Here is a 21,019-nt window from a genome sequence, read left to right as displayed (position 1 = left end):
TTCACATTTTCAAAGCTTTATATACTACAGTATACAGTGCTATAAACAGACATCCTAGTGCAAATGAGCTCAAACAAGGGCCAAATGTAATCGAGGCCCTTTCCAGAGGTGTTCACAGGGGTGGGCACAATTAACTGATCGAAAGGGCAACAAAATCAACGCCAGAATTGTTTGGCTCTTAAACCTGTTGATTTACAGTACTGTAGAAAGTCGCACACTGCAGTGAAAAGCCGTGCAGAACATCAGGAATCTAAAAAGGCTGTTTCGAGAAGGGGAGGTTCTTGTCTTGGTCATTGGGTCACGTGACTTCTCTTTCTCTCTCCCTTTCTCTCTCTCTCCCACTTCCCTCAGACGATGGGGCGCTGCGCATCTGGAAGAACTTCGCCGACCTGGAGAGGAACCCAGAGATGGTCACCGCCTGGCAGGGCTTGTCAGACATGCTGCCCACGACCCGTGGTCAGCCCCCCGTCACCTCCCACAACCCCAGACCCCCTCTCCCTTGCCTCCTCACTTCTCCTCCTTCCTCTCTTCCTGGCCATCCTGCCTCCATCGAGCAAGCGCTGCCTCCCCATCACCTCACCCCCTGTTCACGAGCTCCCTGTCACTGCTGACCTCCGACTCCTCGTCAGATACCAGGAAACCAGTTTTTTGTTCTTTGGCAGTGTTGGTGGCGTTGTGTATGTACAGTGTCAGGAATTACAATTGGGAATGAAATGTTCAGTAGACATCTAGTGAGGTTAACCTTCATAGTAACAAAAAGAGGAGACAGAATTAATTTTCCATTCAGATTTTACAGGTGATATTTTATTTTTAAGTGATGGGGATATTTCTCCCTCGTTATTATCTAAGGAAACGTCACGGTTTCCCCATATCTGTGGAGTCCGATGTCATCTTATCTTCCTTTTGGTGTGTGTGTTTGTTTTCTTTCTTCCTGGTAAACTGCCTCCGGCGATCTGAGTCAAAAAGGGGTTTGAATCCTCCCTGATGCCTTGGATTGGACACCTGAGATATTCATTTTTAATCACAGAATCTGTCGGTGGAAAACGTTGAGTTTAGAGATGAGAGGTTCGAACACAAATGTCTCAGAGATGTCGTGAAGGGAATCGCATGTTAAACAGTGATCAGACACTGTCGCACAGTCCCGCGTTTGGTTTTCGAAAGCTGCATGATGACACACAGAGCGGTTCCCAGATATTGCACTGACGAATGACGAGGCGGCTCCTCAGCAGGGCTGTCATCTCTGGCCTGTTGCTTTCCCGAGTTACGTTCACTTAATTAGTCCGCAAACAAGAAGCCGAGACGGAGAAGGCGATGGTTTTATCCACGGGAAGCTGCTGATAAATTAAAACGGGGATTGCGGGGCCAGAGTGGCAGAATCGTGGAGGAAAAGAAAGGGGGGAAGAGGGAAATATAATTGAAAGGGGAGATTGGAGTGAAAGGCGTCATTCCCGGTAATAGACTTGTTCGCGTCTGCCTCACACATTTAAAATAATGCGCAGCGCCGAGATGGATGTCTGAACGCCGGCGTGGGCAGGGGCTGCGCGGCAATCACTTACTGCTGCAAATCCAATCTCGCTCGTCTCTCCGCGGCGGCCGAAGGAGGCTTGTAAAGGAAGCCGCTAAATGTATTAGGTCACCACGGAGCGAGGCGGGCCCCTTGGTGGGGAGGAGATAGAGGTCGAGCCGCGGGAGAGGAGCCGTGCGCGACGCGGCGGGGCGGACCCGGGGCCCGACCGAGCGCTGACGTCCACCCAGAGTGCTGACGTCAGGACACGTCAGACGCCCCGTGGATCGAGGTGCCCCCCTGTGACTCTGTGGCCCCTCACTCTCACTGCACTCCCCCCATCAGCAGAGGCTTTTTACTGATATTAAAATACTGTGTGTGTTTTCTGTGTGCCAGCGTGTATGTTTGAGAGAGTGGAGAGTCCACATATGTGTGTATATATGTATGTATGTATGTATGTATGTATGTGTGTGTGTGTGTGTGTGTGTGTGTGTGTGCATGTTCTTGTGTGACGGAGTAACTCTGTGTTGCCTGTTTTGTTTTATTTTGTTGTTCTACGACTTACAAAAAGTAGAGCAGTACCGTAGCGTCCGGATGCGGTAATGCCAATTCCTTACTTACACACAATTTACACACAGACCTATTTTTAAGCTCACTTGCCATTAGCCTGCCTTAAACCTCCACCCACGAACGGCGTGAACTGAGCAGGCGAGTGGGGAAGGTTTTGACGTCCTGAGCTGCCAGCTAGTGTCCGTTAGGCGTTTTCTGTACCGATTCGTTGGTGCCTGTTCCTGGTAGGGAGCGAATATCTGCAGCTCCAGGGAACCAGTGCCAAGAGATCGGGGTCTCGCTGAAGGACCCTGCCGCCCGCTGTGTGTGGCTGTTGTGTGACCCTGAGCTCGACCTCTCACCCCTGACCCTCGCTGTCTCCTCCCCTCGCAGGTCTGGCCAGAAGGGTTTCAATCTATCTTGACAGGAGTAAGCAGGGAGGTGAGTGCTTCTCTTCTATTCTCTTTTCTTTTCGGCCTCCTTCTCCCTCTCTCTCCCCCTCTGTCTCCTCTGCATTAACCCCCCCAGCTCTCCCCTCTCTGGCAAGACTCATCCCTGTTTCCCTGAAGACTGGATGATGAATGGATCTGTTCTGGTGTGTGTGTGTGTGTGTTTAATTGGTAATTCTAACCAATTGTGTTGATATGTTTTGCACTAGATCATATTGAGGAAAATTCCATCACAAAATGGTTGGGGGGTTTGTTTAAGGACACTTCTCTACACATGCCACTTGAAAGTTAAATCCCCGCTAGTTTGTTCAAATGCACTGCAGATGTTCACGGACAGATGTTCCTCTCAGCGTTGGCTCTGCCGGCGCGGCACGGTGACAGTTCTGCGGGTCTCGTCGAGCCCGCGCTGAAGTCTCTGCTGCCGTGTCGTCTGGTTTCCTTCTGGACGGGGGCCCCAATGGCTCTCAGAGTCGACAGCGGGTGTCGTTAAAGAGATTGTCCGTGGCTCCGTGCATTATTTATTCACGTCCGAATTGCTTTTAAACTGTCGACGACAACGGCGTGAAAATAAGGAAGTGGAAAATTGGTTTGTGTTTTATCATCACAGCATCAGTATGACAACATTTCACCAGCGGGATCTATATTTTGCCATGTTGTGTGGGTGTGGTTGTGGGCTTCTGTGGGTGGGGGTGTGTGTTTGACAGTGTGATAGTGAGAGCGTGTGTATGTGTGTGATTGTACAGCGCCCAGGGGTGTTCTGCAGTAACAGTCATCCGTTTGCTGCACAAAGCGGGAAGAGAACGGGTCGCCCGCTTTCTCTCTGCGCCCCGAAACCCTGGAGCACAGCTGCCGGCCCCGCGTCCGTTTCACACTGTTCTGATGCTGTCGCTCCAGCCTCTCCTCTCCAGCAGCAAACGTGGTCTTTTCAAAAGAAAGTAAATGAAAGAAAGAAAAAACAAGAGTTGTGTGGGAAGAGACTGTAGCCGTTCTTTTTTTGTTTTTCCCCCTTGTCTTCCTTGTTTTTCCTGAGACAGTTCTGTGCATGTGGGTTTACCGTAGACCTAATTAGGATGCACTGCTTTGTGTATTTATGTATTCCGTTGGTTGTTTGTTTAAAAAAAACAAAAAAAACAGTTGTTTCCAGCGAATGTGAAAACTTTAAAGTAGGGCATGTCTGGCCTCTTTTCTGTCGGTGCCGGGAACCGTGCCGCGCTCCAGTTAGAGTTGGCCTCTCGTGAAAGCAGGTCCCGTCGGGGGGGTTTCGAGCACAGCTCCCCAAAGAGGCCGCCCATCCTGAGAGAGAGGTTGAGGAGGGCAAAGTGGCTGGGTCCAGTGGTCCTGGTTGGAAAACACCAGAGCAACAGGAGGAGTTGCAATTGGGTCGTCCAGTTCTGGAGGGCGATGGGTCACAGTTGTGTCTTTAATTGAAAGCAATGACCTTGTTTGACAGTAATACAACGCTCTCTCTATATATAAATCAATATAGAGTAACCCCCCACCCCAAAAAAACAAACCAGCGGATTTTAAAATAAATAATTAACCGGAATAGAATTAAGCACTTGTTCCGTTTTTAATTTTGTTCGTGGGAGAGAGAGAGGGAGCCGCCGAGTCCGTCTGGGGAATATAAACAGCCCCCGAGCCAACAGTGTTTTGTGTGCCGATGCCACAGAAGTGCATTAAGACTAATATGTTTGTTACTGGAAGCCTTGGAACAATACAAGCATCCCCCGGTAATGGAAGGCAGCGGGGGGAGGCAGATGTAATTGTCTGTGAGTTGGCCGGCGGGGGAGCAGGGGGCTAGGGTTAGTTTGTCCGGGACTGTTTGCCAGCTGCCAGGACGGGCGTTTGTTTGACAGCCAAGTGCGTGTTCACCGAGACCGTCGCGAGATTGAGCTTTACCCGGTCATCGCTTCTTGAGCCGTCTCTACACCTCCCATGCTCCTTCTTTCCCTCTCCTATAGACGCACATCAGATGCAGGTATTGATTTCTGTGTGGGCAAGAGAGAGAAACGCAACTGGGTGTGTGCGTAAGGGAACGCTGCGTTTTATTGAAACGGGAAAGGGAGGAAAACATGATTGAAGGAGGCAGGCGCATTGAGAGTGTGTGTATCGGAGGGACTGACCTCAAACCCCCTCCAAAATGATGTGATCGCACGCAAACACACACTCACTCACAACCCCGCCTCACGGAAAGGCAGTGGAAAAACTCCAGAGTAATGGAAACCCAGTCACTACAATCACAACACAGACACAAGGCAGTTAATTAGTGTTGACACCCCGGTCGCAGGTGTTGATAGCGGGTGATCTTTGCTGTGAGAGAGGGTGTGTACATACGTAGACGCAGGGGCGAGGGACAGCTGGCGGGGGGTGACAACAGGGCAGAAGTGCACAAAACTGCTGACGATGTCCTGAAAGTGCCTTGGAAAATTTGCCCCGAGGGATTGTGGTTACAGCTGTTCATAGCGTAGTGACGATACCACAGTGATCTGAAAAGTCCCTGTTTGGATCTCAGTGCTGGCTAGACTCCCTACCCCCGTTGGTTCTTCTGTAGAGGAGCGGGATGCGGTCGAATTCAGGCTTGGGGTGGAAGTTGGGGGACCTGTTCTCGTGCTCACCAGTTGTTGTGCTCTGTGTGTTCTGATGAGGAGCGTTATTGTTCAACGTCTCTGTGTGCCTCCAGGGTCTCGGTAGGGAGGACCCTTTCTGATCTCGGCCTACTAATAATGTGTCCAACTAACCGGTTTGTGTCCCTTGCCTCGGGCCACTTCCTCCCTCGTGTAGCGATGTGGAGATCAGTTAGAGGAGTTTCTGTTCCCCCCCCAACTCAGTGGCGCACTGTTTCGTCCTCACACGCCCATCCGCGTCATCCTTTGTCAGTTTCCACACACAGTCGACAGTCGCTTCTCTCCAAGGATCACACGGCGAAACTCGTCGCATTCCCCCCAGGATGAATATCGGTCTGACGTGTGTAGATCTGGGTTAAGCTGATAGTGAGCTGCTTAATCATTCTGTTTAATTTGGAGACGGAGAGAGTGTGTATGAGCTGATGACTCTATACGGGGTCCCCTGTGCGCCGTTTCTCCAAAAAGAGATTAATAAATGAAATGACAGGTTGCTTCAGTTACGAACACGGATTAAACTCAGAGAGCCGTGCCGCGCGGCAGGAGCAGAACGGCCTAGAAAAGCTCAGATTGACGTGTTTTGCAAAACAAACCGGCTCTACACCTTGAACACGGCTGCTTTAAACGCGTGTGAGTCTTTAGAGCGAGGGATGAGAGAGAACTGTGATCCTGCCACCGCTTTTGTCAGTATTACATTCTTCTATTCTGGCAGCAGAAATGGATGAGGAGAGGGAGAGAGAGAGGTTGCGAAGGGAACAAACAGCTTTCTGTTACAGCCTAGTAATGAAGCCTCTTATTACTTTTTTTTTTTTCCTCCCCCTTTGTTTCGTCCCCCTCTTCTGTGCGCGGAGTGGCACAGTGCGGCCGCGTGTCTTTGTTTCCCTGGCAGCCATCAGAGAGCTGCATTAAAGGCTTGTGAGAGGAAAAACCTCTCTGATCATGTATTATTGATTTGAGAAAAGAGTGCTCGAGCGAAAAGAGAGAGAGAGAGAGAGAGAGAGAGGCAGAGGGAGCAGGTGGTAAAAGCCCTCTCTCCTGCCCCACAAGCACTGACACCTGTTTCAAGTACAAACGAGAGAAACTCCGCAGGCCTCGGCGCAGGCGGACCGGCCGTGTCATCTCAGCCCTGCCGAGGCTCCGTTACCTGCCAGTGTGACTGTCTCACCACAGAGCGCAGAGACTCCCCTCGGCCATATTTCAAACACAGCAATTTGCCAGATCCTGCAATGTGTATTAATTCATACTTGGTCGATTTGGGCAGTTTTGTTTTTTTATGTGTGTACAGGTGTTGGGTAGTGAGTGCCCGCTCTTTTCTGAGCACAGCTGTTCTCTGTGGAGTTTGTGAGGCTGCATTTGGTTTGTCTGGAGTGTGAAATCCTTTACCGTTTTATTTCATTTTGTTTGAATGACAGCTTCGGCTTTCCCTACCACTCCCGTCCCAGACTCCGCTGTGTCGCCCAGGCCTTTTGTCCAAGATGACTAACAGCATGTCAAGGGTACAACACGTATTAATTCAATATCATCACCCCCTCTGGTCCTTATATTTTATCCCCGGTGGGATGCATTTTGTCCCCACTTCTGATCTGCATTCGTACATTCAGTCCCAGAATTTAATAACTCGCATAAATCTTACATAAGACCAGTTCAGTCAAATATAAATAATCTTCTTAACTGTCCTGGTCGCTGGCTCTGCTGTGACCCACCCCTCTCACTCAATCCCTCTTCGTATCGCGTCCCCATCGCTGTCTTTTTAAAACCTGCCTTCTCTACCTTCACGGCACATAACATACTTTTTTGGTGTGCAAATTTTGAACACCCCAACAAAATCAAACCTCCCGATTGACTGTTGAAGTCTTTAGAGACATCATCCATTTGTTAACCACCAATACATTTTCAAAAATAGAAAGCCAGTTGGGAAGTTAAGAAGTTTTCGTGCAGAAACGCCTAGCCTGCCTGGACCAGATAGTGTGTTAATAAATGCAGGCTAAATAACAGATCAAAAATGTTAGTGATTCATATATATACTTCATGGTTTCCCACAGGTACAGTGAGGGAAAAAGTATTTGATCCCCTGCTGATTTTGTATGTTTGCCCACTGACAAAGAAATGATCAGTCTATAATTTTAATGGTAGGTGTATTTTAACAGTGAGAGACAGAATAACAACAAAAAAATCCAGAAAAACGCATTTCAAAAAAGTTATAAATTGATTTGCATGTTAATGAGGGAAATAAGTATTTGACCCCTTCGACTTAGTACTTGGTGGCAAAGTCCTTGTTGGCAATCGCAGAGGTCAGTCGTTTCTTGTAGTCGGCCACCAGGTTTGCACACATCTCAGGAGGGATTTTGTCCCACTCCTCTTTGCAGATCCTCTCCAAGTCATTAAGGTTTAGAGGCTGACGTTTGGCAACTCGAACCTTCAGCTCCCTCCATAGATTTTCTATGGGATTAAGGTCTGGAGACTGGCTAGGCCACTCCAGGACCTTAATGTGCTTCTTCTTGAGCCACTCCTTTGTTGTCTTGGCTGTGTGTTTTGGGTCATTGTCATCCTGGAATCCCCATCCACGACCCATTTTCAATGCCCTGGCTGAGGGAAGGAGGTTCTCACCCAAGATTTGACGGTACATGGGCCCCGTCCATCGTCCCTTTGATGCGGTGCAGTTGTCCTGTCCCCTTAGCAGAAAAACACACCCAAAGCATAATGTTTCCACCTCCATGTTTGACGGTGGGGATGGTGTTCTTGGGGTCATTCCTCCTCCTCCAAACACGGTGAGTTGAGTTGATGACAAAGAGCTTGATTTTGGTCTCATCTGACCACAACACTCCTCTGAATCATTCAGATGTTCATTGGCAAACTTCAGACGGGCCTGTACATGTGCTTTCTTGAGCAGGGGGACCTTGCGGGCGCTGCAGGATTTCAGTCCTTCACGGCGTAGTGTGTTACCAATTGTTTTCTTGGTGACTATGGTCCCAGCTGCCTTGAGATCGTTAACAAGATCCTCCCGTGTAGTTCTGGGCTGATTCCTCACCATTCTCATGATCATTGAAACTCCATGAGGTGAGATCTTGCATGGAGCCCCAGACCGAGGGAGACTGACAGTTATTTTGTGTTTCTTCCATTTGCGAATAATCGCACCAACTGTTGTCACCTTCTCACCAAGCTGCTTGGCGATGGTCTTGTAGCCCATTCCAGCCTTGTGTAGGTCTACAATCTTGTCCCTGACATCCTTGGACAGCTCTTTGGTCTTGGCCATGGTGGAGAGTTTGGAATCTGATTGATTGATTGCTTCTGTGGACAGGTGTCTTTTATACAGGTAACGAGCTGAGATTAGGAGCACTCCCTTTAAGAGAGTGCTCCTAATCTCAGCTCGTTACCTGTATAAAAGACACCTGGGAACCAGAAATCTTGCTGATTGATAGGGGATCAAATACTTATTTCCCTCATTAACATGCAAATCAATTTATAACTTTTTTGAAATGTGTTTTTCTGGATTTTTTTGTTGTTATTCTGTCTCTCACTGTTAAAATACACCTACCATTAAAATTATAGACTGATCATTTCTTTGTCAGTGGGCAAAGTGAGCCCTCACTGTATATTTCCCCCTCCAGTGCTCAACAAATAGCGACCTTTGCACATCACCCCGCTTTTTAACTCATAATCTGCTCATTACTTCAGTTGTGGCCTAGTCTCTGCTCTTGACACCCCTCGTGGGCCTGGGAGAGCCAGGTGATCAACACCAGATGCAGTTGCTTCTCCGCGGTCTATTATTTATTATGTATTTATGTATTTTTATATATTTAGCGCAGTCTCCTGTCCCACACGGTCTCTGATCCATCGGTGTCTCTGCGTCCTCTCATACCTGTGACGCAGCCTGACCTTTACACCAGATGCTCTCCCTGTATCATAACCTGGCCACAGCAGTGGAGACCTGATTTATCTGCATAGAATTAACCTTCAAACTGGGGACTGTTCTTTTTACACATGTATTTATTAATTTATTTTCATTCTTAATGACCAAGAGAACCAAAAAATCTCTCTCAAATGTTGTCCCACAGTTTAAGGAATGCAACTCCCAGGTGCCTGGCTGAACAGATATGTCACGTCTCAGTGGCAGATGTTTGCTCCGTGGCTGTGCTCTCCCGGGCCGCAGCCTCACACGGGAGAACTGGGGCAAGGTGATGCTTCCTGCTTCCTGATTGGTGTAGACAGCGGGCTGACAGTGGGTCCCCTGTGGAAGAGGGGTTTAGGGAGGATTCTGCAAGTGTTGCCTGATTTGAGAGCAGTGTAACCTCCCCCCGCCGGCGTGTGTGAGTAATGGGGGGCCGCCCGGAGTGAGCCGAGCTGCGTCTGTGGGCTTTCCAGTGGCCCCGCTCTGCATCGCACTGACGTCAGAGGGCTCTCTGTTTCCCCCCTGCCGTTGAGAGCAGGAGGCACCGACTGACTTTCTGATCAAACACACCGTTAAGTCCCGGGGACCGGCGCGGGCTCAGTGATGGAGAGAGGGAGAGAGATACTTAGGGGGAGCTACGTAGCTTTTTGTCAGTGTTTTGCTGTGCGACTGCGAGCCAGAATACCAGCTGTATCGTTAATTCACCCCTGTGTGGTGCTTTAATGTTTAGGCCCAATGAAAAATGCATGATTTCCAGTTCATAAAAGAGAATATCTGAAGTGTCGTAGTGGGCATCGATTGCCTGATCGCAGTGGGTACGGCACTGTGGTGGAGATATGGACGGCACACTTGGCACGGGCCATTTTACCAGTGCCAGGGGGTTAACACAGTCAAACCGCATGAAGTCCAGTTGTGCGCCACTGGATCGGTTCCATGGATCCCTTGAGTTGGCCGTGGATATTAATGTTGTATTTCCTTGTAGTCACAAATGTGTCAGATTTTCATTATTATATTACATGTACAGTGAGTGAAAAAAGTATTTGATCCCCTGCTGATTTTGTAGGTTTGCCCACTGACAAAGAAATGATCAGTCTATAATTTTAATGGTAGATGTATTTTAACAGTGAGAGACAGAATAACAACAACAAAATCCAGAAAAACGCATTTCAAAAAAGTTATAAATTGATTTGCATGTTAATGAGGGAAATAAGTATTTGACCCCTTCGACTTAGTACTTGGTGGCAAAACCCTTGTTGGCAATCACAGAGGTCAGACGTTTCTTGTAGTCGGCCACCAGGTTTGCACACATCTCAGGAGGGATTTTGTCCCACTCCTCTTTGCAGATCCTCTCCAAGTCATTAAGGTTGAGAGGCTGACGTTTGGCAACTCGAACCTTCAGCACCCTCCACAGATTTTCTATGGGATTAAGGTCTGGAGACTGGCTAGGCCACTCCAGGACCTTAATGTGCTTCTTCTTGAGCCACTCCTTTGTTGTCTTGGCTGTGTGTTTTGGGTCATTGTCATGCTGGAATACCCATCCACGAACCATTTTCAATGCCCTGGCTGAGGGAAGGTGGTTCTCACCCAAGATTTGATGGTACATGGCCCCGTCCATCGTCCCTTTGATGCGGTGCAGTTGTCCTGTCCCCTTAGCAGAAAAACACCCCCAAAGCATAATGTTTCCACCTCCATGTTTGACGGTGAGGATGGTGTTCTTGAGGTCATTCCTCCTCCTCCAAACACGGCGAGTTGAGTTGATGCCAAAGAGCTCGATTTTGGTCTCATCTGACCACAACACTTTCACCCAGTTCTCCTCTGAATCATTCAGATGTTGGCAAACTTCAGACAGGCCTGTACATGTGCTTTCTTGAGCAGGGGGGCCTTACGGGCGCTGCAGGATTTCAGTCCGTCACGGCGTAGTGTGTTACCAATTGTTTTCTTGGTGACTATGGTCCCAGCTGCCTTGAGATCATTAACAAGATCCTCCCGTGTAGTTCTGGGCTGATTCCTCACTGTTCTCATGATCATTGAAACTCCACGAGGTGAGATCTTGCATGGAGCCCCAGACCGAGGGAGACGGACAGTTATTTTGTGTTTCTTCCATTTGCGAATAATCGCACCAACTGTTGTCACCTTCTCACCAAGCTGCTTGGCGATGGTCTTGTAGCCCATTCCAGTCTTGTGTAGGTCTACAATCTTGTCCCTGACATCCTTGGACAGCTCTTTGGTCTTGGCCATGGTGGAGAGTTTGGAATCTGATTGATTGATTGCTTCTGTGGACAGGTGTCTTTTACACAGGTAACGAGCTGAGATTAGGAGCACTCCCTTTAAGAGAGTGCTCCTAATCTCAGCTCGTTACCCGTATAAAAGACACCTGGGAGCCAGAAATCTTGCTGATTGATAGGGGATCAAATACTTATTTCCCTCATTAACATGCAAATCAATTTATAACTTTTTTGAAATGCGTTTTTCTGGATTTTTTTGTTGTTATTCTGTCTCTCACTGTTAAAATACACCTACCATTAAAATTATAGACTGATCATTTCTTTGTCAGTGGGCAAACGTACAAAATCAGCAGGGGATCAAATCCTTTTTTCCCCCCACTGTAAATATCTCAACACTGCAGACAACTGTGCAGCAGGATTTTTCAGTGTCCTGTATCAAATTAAGATCGATTTGATTGATTAATCAGTTGATTCCAGACCCTAGTGAGAGAACAGGGTAACTGGGCCAAATCATAACGAGAGACACTGATTTTTGATCTGGAGAGCTGTGCACATGCGTGTGTGTGGTGTATGTATGTGTGCATGTGCATGTTGTGTGGATATCGGCACAGGCATTGACGGCCCTCTGTTCCCTCAGGAGCTGGAATGGTAGTGGACTGGGAGCAGGAGACGGGGCTGCTGATGACCTCGGGGGATGTGCGCGTCATCCGGGTCTGGGACACAGACCGGGAGATGAAGGTCCAGGTAGGCAGAGACTGCAGCCCTGTGGCCACGGGGAGGGGGGGGGACGGTGATGCCGTGTCCTGTGTTCCCCTCTGACCCTGTGCGTGTGCGTGTGTGTGTGTGCCCTCAGGACATCCCAACGGGTGCGGACAGCTGTGTGACCAGCCTGTCCTGCGACTCCCAGCGCTCCCTGATCGTGGCGGGGCTGGGTGACGGCTCGGTGCGCGTCTATGACCGGAGGATGGCCCCCAACGAGTGGTAGGACTAAAAATGTTAATTCTGCCCACAAGTGATATTCTCCAGTTGTCTGACATAGAAAGGCAATGTATCCCACCATATATCAGCGTCAGTGAAGGGGTTAATCGGCAGGAGGTCATACCAGCATAACGAGCTGCTCCTGGTCTGCTGGGGGGGTGAGAGTAAAACTTCACTCCTTCACTCGGTAAGAGGAGCTTCGTACTCCAACTCCTGGAGGCACAGCAGGGCTTAGGAAGCCGTCGTCATGGAAACAGGCTCAGCACCGCGCACGAGGAGCTCCGAGAGGACCTGCTGCTGCTGCTGCTGCTCTCTCGCTCGCTCTCTCTCTAGCTCTAGCTCTTTCTCTGCATCAGCGAGAGCCAGGGCTCGGTGGCCTGCGTGTGCTTGTCTCCCCCTGGTGGCAGAGGAAGAGCAGCACAGGCAGAAAATCTTTCTCTATGTAGACTTAACAAATGCAAGATTGTGTGCACAAGTGTATGTCAGTTTGTTTTGAAGAACAGCAGAGTAATGTCTCTCTCTCTCTCTCTCTGTCTGTCTGTCTGTCCATCCATCCACAGCCGTGTGATGACGTACCGGGAGCACGGCGCCTGGGTGGTGAAGGCACACTTGCAGAAGGAGACTGACGGACACATCATCAGCGTCAGGTACTGCCCATATCCCCCCCGAGGAGTCTCTGGCCCATTTCCCATCTTCCCCGGCTCACTGTGCCCCTGAGCAGCAGATCTGTAGCTGTAGTATTAGAACATGAGAACATGAGAAAGTTTACAAACGAGAGGAGGCCTTTCGACCCATCGTGCTCATTTGTTGTCCATTAATAACTGAGTGATCCAAGGATTCTATCCAGTGTATTTTTAAATTTTTTCCAAATTTTCAGCTTCTACCACATCGCTGGGGAGTTTGTTCCAGATTGTGACGACTCTGTGTGAAGAAGTGTCTCCTGTTTTCCGTTTTGAATGCCTTGAAGCCCAATTTCCATTTGTGTCCCCGGGTGCGTGTGTCCCTGCTGATCTGGAAAAGCTCCTCTGGTTTGATGTGATCGATGCCTTTCATGATTTTGAAGACTTGGATCAAGTCCCCACGTAGTCTCCTCTGTTCCAGGGTGAAAAGGTTCAGTTCCTCAGTCTCTCAGCAGGACATTCCCTTCAGACCTGGAATAAGTCTGGTTGCTCTCCTCTGAACTGCCTCTAGAGCAGCAATATCTTATTATTGTCATTATTAGTAGTAGTAGTAGTAGTAGTTGTTTTTGTTGTTTTTTCCTGATGCTTTGGTCCAACAACATTTTGTTCGTAATCGTGAAGCACTGATCGGTGATCTTTCTTTTCGGTAATAAACAAAGGTTAATTAGGGAGTGGGGGGGTGGATGCTCCTTTGCTCGGCACCACTATGTGAGAATATTCCCGCCTCGCCAACCGTGTCCCCTGTGAGAGTCGAGCTCTCGCTAGAAGTGAATTTGAATTAATTGGATCGCTTACTAACGCACCTCCGCAGCCCCACAGAGGACGAGCTGTTAGCCTTTAATGAGCGCCGCTGCGTCCCGAGCGCCGGGAGGTCAAGCAGGTGGGCCACCGAGTCCTTACAATCGAAAACCAACTTCTGGGCAGCACTGAGAGGAGAGCTCTTACTGCTCCTGGGACACACCAGCGCGTTGCTTCACCTAGCATCAATTTTTAATATGATGGATGTCTAGGGGGATGTTGCGTCAAGATTTCTCCCAGAGCATTTTGTGACGTGACGCTTGAGAGACACGTGGCTCTCGACCAATGGTAGTCCAGTTATAGTGGTGACAGCACTCAGAATGTTGTACATTATGACACAGATGTATTAAGTAGTTAATAATAATAATAATAATAATAACAACGGGTTTTCGAAGTTGCCTATGGGGTTTGATTCCAATGTCTCCTTCATATTAGGAAAGGAAGTTGATCCATATAGCCTATGATTAATATAATTAATATATATCCCTTCTCCATACCCACCGGAGTTTGTACCTTATTAAGCTTGTGCCGTATAGGCTCTCCGCTGATGCTCAATGTGAAACGTCAGCTGCCAAATATGTCCGAAACCTATAATATAATCACTATAAACCTATAATCACTGATTGGCCGGGAGATTTGTTTTAACCGGGAGGTGGGTCCAGATCAAAAAAGGACAAAGCACACGCAAACAAAAAATACACACAGTACAAATGATTATTAACTAAGGTAAGTTCTTTATTTTTAGTACAGTAAAATTACTACTTTTATTTTACAAATCCAAGTAAGGTGGGAAATTAACACCAGCCACTCGCAATCAACACGATTATAAATCTTTCACAATCAATAATTTGCCTAGTACAAAGCCGCCTAGCACATATTGTTAGTAGCCTACGTGGTAAATAAAATATGTATTAATAATAAAATGAATGTATTGAAACAATTCAGAATATGCTAGTGCGTTTTCTTTTATATATTTGAATTGGGGAAAAAAAGTGGCTGGTAAAATTGCACATCCACCAGCCATTGTGGTTGTGTTAATTTAAAAAGTCAATTTCCCAACCCTGTACCTGTACCTCCACTTCCTCCTCATCTGTTGATGATTCAGTGGGGTTTTCCCAAAATACTGACATTTATTTTTACTTTTAACCATAAAATATAGCCTTGTAATTGTATTGTTGTTTTGCTCAAAATGGAATCTCTGCCTTTTGACGCTTGGGAGACACATTGGTGTGGTGCTGGCTGCGGCGCGTCAAGTTTGAAGCGACGCGCTGGTGTGTCCCGGGCATTACACCGCGTGACTTTAGACTCTAGATTCTTTTAACATCCGTCTTAACCCGTTGTGTAGTTGTCTCGTTCGCTCCGAGCCCGCCAGCCTTCACAAGGAGTTCAGACGGCCCCTTTGGTGGCTGGATTAAAAATGTAAGAGTGACGTGAACTCCCTTTGAGTTGGCCCTGTGTTGGGTGACAGCAGCTCCGTGTCGGTGCCTTTTGATCATCCCTGCTCCGCGATCCTGATTTTGCAACTCCCGCACGAGTTCTGGTACACTGTAACAGTTGCTGAAAGTCAACACTAGACCCCCTAGCTCCCAAGCACCAAATTAAACAATGGTTGGGGGGTCCGCCTGCCGAAGACAAAGCAGACCAGAGTGACTCGGTTGTCTTGAGTGGTCTTGGGAAGTCTCCACACGGTCCCTGGCATCTCTTGGTATATCGGACCCTCTCTGATTTGCCTGTCTGTCCCCGTCCCCCACTCTCCACAGTGTGAACGGTGACGTGCGCTTCTTCGAGCCCCGGATGCCAGACTCGGTCAACGTGCTGCAGACGGTGAAAGGGTTGACGGCCCTCGACATCCACCCGCAAGCTAACCTGTTCGCCTGGTGAGTACGGCGAGGCGTGATGGGGGGTGGGGGGATTGGGAATGGGTTACCGGGAGAGAGATGGTGACCCTCAAACTGTCCTCTCTTCCTCCGTTCCCCCAGCGGCTCCATGAACCAGTTCATCGCCGTGTACAACGCCAGCGGAGATGTCATCAGCAACATCAAGTACTATGACGGGTTCATGGGCCAGAGGATCGGCGCCATCAGCTGCCTGGCTTTCCATCCCTACTGGGTAACGCCCCACTCCTCACTCTGTGCTTTATTGTGTGTCTTGTCTCGGCCCGGCTCGGTTCCGGCTTGGTTCAGGGTCGGGTCGCATGTGAGATCCACGAGGCCATCTTCTAGACTGGTTCCTGTAGGCCCCTCTCTCTGCTGCATTTGCAGACTCTTTGAGTCAATACAAATTTACAAAAGTCTCCTCCCTGTCTCCCCCCTGCAGCCCCACCTGGCAGTCGGCAGCAACGATTACTACATGTCCATCTACTCGGCGGAGAAGAGACTGAGATAACATCACTGCACCCCCCCCACTCTCTCCACGCCTCTTGAACAACCCTGTAAATTACTCTTCTCCTGTACATATCCCATTACCAACTTGAATGTCTAGTGATGGCTGCTGCTACTCATGAATTCTTCTAATTGTTATTGTTATGGTGATGATGGGCTACTGATTGTAGACTTGGCTGTGCTGAGGAGTGTGTATATTTAATTGCCTATACAGATTATAGAGATATTTTAAGCCCCCCGCTTTCCGTGTGAACTCTTCCTGCGAGCTGCGGCCGGGCCGACGGGCAACCACAATCGCACGCCTCCACCCAGGATATCGGCTCTCATGTCGCTCTTTATTTTTATCCAGAGCCTGTGAACTGCGAGACGTGTTCATGCCGCGGTCCTGAACAGGGCGAGCTCAGAGTAGCGACACAGCACTTTAGCGAGAACGTCTGTAGAAAGCAGAGATGCGGGGTTTCAGGAAGTGACCTCCGGTTGCACAGAGAGGCCCGGCAGCGCCAGCAGTGCGTACTTTCCCTCGATCCCGACCTTTGCCAAATCGACTAAATCCACAGTAGTGCTTTAAGGTAGTCATGTGGGCTCGTTTGTGTACATGCTGCCCAACGCAGTCCACTCTAAAATGTCCCGTTTGTCATGTGTGTAGAAGTTGTCTAAGCTGCCTGTTGCAGAGTAAAGCAATAATTTGTCCGGGGGGTCGACTGAGACTCCCCTTGTAGCGCAAACTCGACCGATCGCCAGCGTCCTGACGCCCGACACCCTCCTGAAAGATCAGACCGTGGGATCTGTCCCAATCGATCCCCCCAGGTCTCGCTGTGCTTTCAGGGCGGACGATAGATATTCGCATTCTTAGCCTCATCCGAACCGCGACGCTTAACTCTAGCTGTGGTTTAGTGCGTTTGAGCTTTTATTCCCCGCTGGGCACAGGGGGGTGAGTGTGGTCACAGTAGCAGCACCGAGGAGCTCGACGGTGGTGCCCCCAACGGTGGGGTGCTGCGCCCCCGACTCCAGCCACTAAAAAGGCCGCATGGGAGCAGCAGCAGCTCATGATCGGCTCTCTCAGGGTCTGGAGTTACCCCCCACACCCCCCGGAGCTTGCCCCCTGCTCATTCCCTGTCGCCTGCTCTCATGGAGAGGGGGAAACTCTGCTCCTGCCTTCATTCACGCCACTGACGGGGACTGGACACGTGACACGGATACTGACATTCCCAGAACATTTCAACGTGGAGCCGCCGGGCCAGAGCGTCCGCCACTTGGTCACCAGCCTTTTACTTCTTTATGCATTTCTGTGTTGATTTTTGTTGTTGTTGTTGTTGCTGTTGTTTTTTATGGTGCCAACACCCCCTTCATCTGGATCCATTGTGAACGGTGGCTCTGGAACCCCTCCCCGCCCTCCCAGAGTGGCAGACGGACTACGGGCCCGTGCCTGGACTCTTATCATGAGGACGTTTTCATCACTGACTCCCTCCCTCTCTGCCCTGTCGGCGTGTGGGTTTGTGTCGGCGTGTGTCACAGGCCCAGGAGGCGCCAGACACGGGGGGAGGCGTGACGGACCCTCACAGTGCTCTGCTCTCGTCGGAGACATGTTTTAAACTGGTGCTTTAGAGACGATCTGTCTGGACTCGCTCAGTGTGCAGGAGACGACAGGATGGTTTTGTTCCATTTTTGTATTTGTACCTTGTTATCGATAAAGTATTATTCAGTTCATCCCATATTTACAATATGTTCCATGTTTCAGGTATGTGATATGTTTTTTTTTTATTATTATTTTCCCGATGCATATTTTGATGTTTTTAATTCTGGTCATGATTCGGGGTCTTGACTCCTCCTTCCTCAGCGTCAAACATGTGACGGAGGTGAAGATTCTTCACACAGTTTGATTTTTTTTTTTTTTTTTTTGCTGTTGTTTTGACAAAGATGAGTTAAACCCTGTTCTGCTCTCCACACTTTGCCACACCGAGACTCCTCTGTTCAGCTGTGTCGGTCGAAAAGAGTGTTGAGAGACAAACTGACACGGCAGCTGAGAAACAGCGCACCGAAGTGCAGCTCTGTGGTCCGAGTCCTGCCCCCGCTTTGCTCCGGAGCTCCTTCTAGGGGAGAGGCGGAGTCACTACAGCTGCCCCGCTTCACAGGCAAAATGGCGGCTGCTGTACCGTCACCATATCCACAAACACTCTGTTAATACCCTGCTGTTAGAAGTTTTAACATTTTAGAATAAAAAGAGCAAGGAAAACTAAAAAAAACAAAAAACATATAAATGAATACATAAATAGGAGGTTGAAAGCCTAATTGAAACAATCATGTGTTCTCCCCGGCTGCGGAGATTGCTTTGCTGAATGTGGTTTGTAAGACTGGAGAAAAATCAGTGATGAAATAAACCAAATACACAACATCCTTGCTGTCTCTCTCTGTCTCTCTCTCTCTCTCTCTCTCTCTCTCTCTCTCTCTCTTGTATGTGTGTGTGTGTGTGTAAAGACAACCCTCCCTGTGCTGGAGGTGACAGATATCCAACTCCCACTGTGATAAAGAGCAAACTCCAGGTAGCGGAGCTGAGCGCAGTGGGAGGATGGAGGCAGAGAAAAACAGGACAGGACAGCGCAACGCATTCTTGTAAGCTGTTGATGGGATCTTCCCCCCGTTACCCATTTCCATTACTTCATTTGTTACCGACTCTGACATATTGCCAGGACATGAAGTCTTTCCTCCACAGCCGGCTTCAGAGGAGTGAGAACATCGGCTTGTTTTAATGAACTCACTCTGTGCTGTGTTGGAGAGGGGCCTGGCTGGGTTCAGTGCTATAACACACCGAGGCAGGGGTCCGCATCACAGTGTCCCTCCCAGTCAACCCCCATAGATGAGACATACAGTTAGGTCCATAAATATTTGGACAGTGACACAGTTGTCATCATTTTGGCTCATTTTGTACACCACCACAATGGATTTGAAAGGAAACAATCAAGACTGGCCGTTGCAGAACATTTGACTTCTTCGCCTTAAAAAAAGTCTTGGGTTGCTTTCGCAGTATGCTTCGGGTCATTGTCCATCTGCACATACTGCGAAAGCAACCCTGCTGACAAAGTGTTTAGGGGTATATTATCTGCTCAGATTCAGCCAAATGCTTAAAAACTCATTGGACGGTGCTTCACAGTGCAGATGGACAATGACCCGAAGCATACAGCCAATGTTCTGCAATGGCCAAGTCAATCACCTGACCTGAATCCAATTGAGCAGCATTTCACTTGCTGAAGGCAAAACTGAAGGCACAACACCCCAAGAGCAAGCAGGAACTAAAGACAGCTGCAGTGCAGGCCTGGCAGAGCATCACCAGGGAAGAAACCCAGCATCTGGTGATGTCTATGGGTTCCAGACTTCAGGCAGTCATTGACTGCAAAGGATTTGCCACCAAGTATTGAAACTCACAATTTAATTCATGATTATGTTAGTTTGTCCAAATACTTTTGAGCCCCTAAAATTGGGGGGGGGGGCACATATAAAAATGGGTGTAATTCCTACACGGTTCAACCAATTTGGATGTAACTACCCTCAAATTAAAGATGAAAGTCTACACTTAAAGGACATATTGATTGTTTCCTTTCAAATCCATTGTGGTGGCATACAGAGCCAAAACGATGACAATTGTGTCACTGTCCAAATATATATGGACCTAACTGTAATTTCTCCCTTCTGCTTGTTGCTGTGGCGCGGTATGGCAAGGGAACCGGTGACTATTGCAGTGCAGAGATTGCGTCAGACTTCCCTTGGACTGAGGAAACAGACAAATATAAAAAGTGGCACGCGGCTTTGAGTCGGAGAGGCCGGCTGTGGGGGACTGTCATTCCCTGTGTGGCCATGAGAGGGAGAGAGTACTGCATGGGATATAGCAGGGATAAATTGAAACAAGTGTGTATGAGCCCATTATTGCTCACTCCCAGCCGGTCAGATACAGCTACACTGGCATACGCTGCCTGACCTAACATGACCCGCTCCTCTCCGGGCACCTGCACGGGTGTTAGCCGCCTGCCATCCCTCTGTCACATCTCCAAACCGTCCTGAGAAGCTCGTCAGCTGGTCCCCTCCCCAGCTGGGCCATCCAGCTCAGCCCATCCCTCCCCCATTCACTGTCCAGCTCTTGCCATTGACTGGACGGCCGGTGCTCTGGTGTTCCCCGTGTTGGGCGGCAGACCCACCTTGGCTCTCTCTCTCTCGGAGGCTTTGAAATGAACTAATACATAATGAGAGGCATTGTAGGGTTGTTTGTTTTATACGACACACAGAAAAGTATTAAAAAACACTTCAAACAATAATATCAACATAAAAGTCACACTTAGCCTTGTAAATTGTGAAACCTGTGAAAAATAACCATCATTATTTGATGTCTTTTTGGATATTTAAGTGTTGGGGGTGACAACAGTTCGAGAGCCTTTCCGAAGGTGGTACCAAGTCTCCATGGATCCAAAAGCACTCTGCCAGGAATTAGTAATAATGATCAACACCATAAAAAATGCTGTGGTTAGATATTGTTCAACACAAACAGTGGGGAGACATAAATATCCGAGCGCTCGTCTCTGCTGCTTCTGCCTTCTCTAAAACAAACTATGTGACTTCCAGGAGAGACAGAGGGAAGACATGCCGATCCAGAGGCCTGGCCGCTGGGCGTTCGTCCTTCGTTGTTTCCCCCACAGGTCAGTGCCAGTCCAGGCCTCGCACCAGAGGTCCGATGGGGAGGGGCTCGGCAGCCACAATGACTAACTGCCTGAAAGCTCAAGCTCGTGCATCCTCAGGAAGCAGTGGTCACCTCCTGGAAAATTAAACAAAGCCAAGAAGGTTCCTAGTGATAACGGACCCTTACTGCCCCCCCTCTCCGCAACCCTCCCCTTCCCTCCTGCTCACACACGCCCCCCCCCCCCCCCCCCGGCACTGCCCTCTGCCTCCAGCGCTGAGCTCT

General features: G+C 48.9%; 1 protein-coding gene across 8 annotated transcripts in view; it reads left to right on the top strand.

Moving 5' to 3' along the window:
- rptor (regulatory associated protein of MTOR, complex 1) overlaps nt 1-18,468 on the top strand; it is a 120,652-nt gene extending 102,184 nt beyond the window's left edge. For 6 of the 8 annotated variants that reach the window (XM_066704303.1, XM_066704301.1, XM_066704302.1 and 3 more), the window contains 8 exons: nt 352-456; nt 2,447-2,494; nt 11,875-11,981; nt 12,091-12,218; nt 12,776-12,862; nt 15,454-15,570; nt 15,673-15,802; nt 16,010-18,468. In XM_066704303.1, the coding sequence (XP_066560400.1) occupies nt 352-456; nt 2,447-2,494; nt 11,875-11,981; nt 12,091-12,218; nt 12,776-12,862; nt 15,454-15,570; nt 15,673-15,802; nt 16,010-16,078 (791 nt within the window). In that variant the 3' untranslated portion in view covers nt 16,079-18,468. The remainder of the gene's footprint in view (nt 1-351; nt 457-2,446; nt 2,495-11,874; nt 11,982-12,090; nt 12,219-12,775; nt 12,863-15,453; nt 15,571-15,672; nt 15,803-16,009) is intronic. The other 2 variants (XM_066704305.1, XM_066704304.1) reach the window with 1 other exon arrangement.
- The last annotated feature ends 2,551 nt before the right edge of the window (nt 18,469-21,019 follow it).

The sequence above is a fragment of the Amia ocellicauda genome, chromosome 5 (genome assembly GCF_036373705.1).
Source record: "Amia ocellicauda isolate fAmiCal2 chromosome 5, fAmiCal2.hap1, whole genome shotgun sequence".
NCBI classification, from domain to species: Eukaryota; Metazoa; Chordata; class Actinopteri; order Amiiformes; family Amiidae; genus Amia; species Amia ocellicauda.
This window is presented reverse-complemented; position numbering and strand designations above follow the sequence as displayed.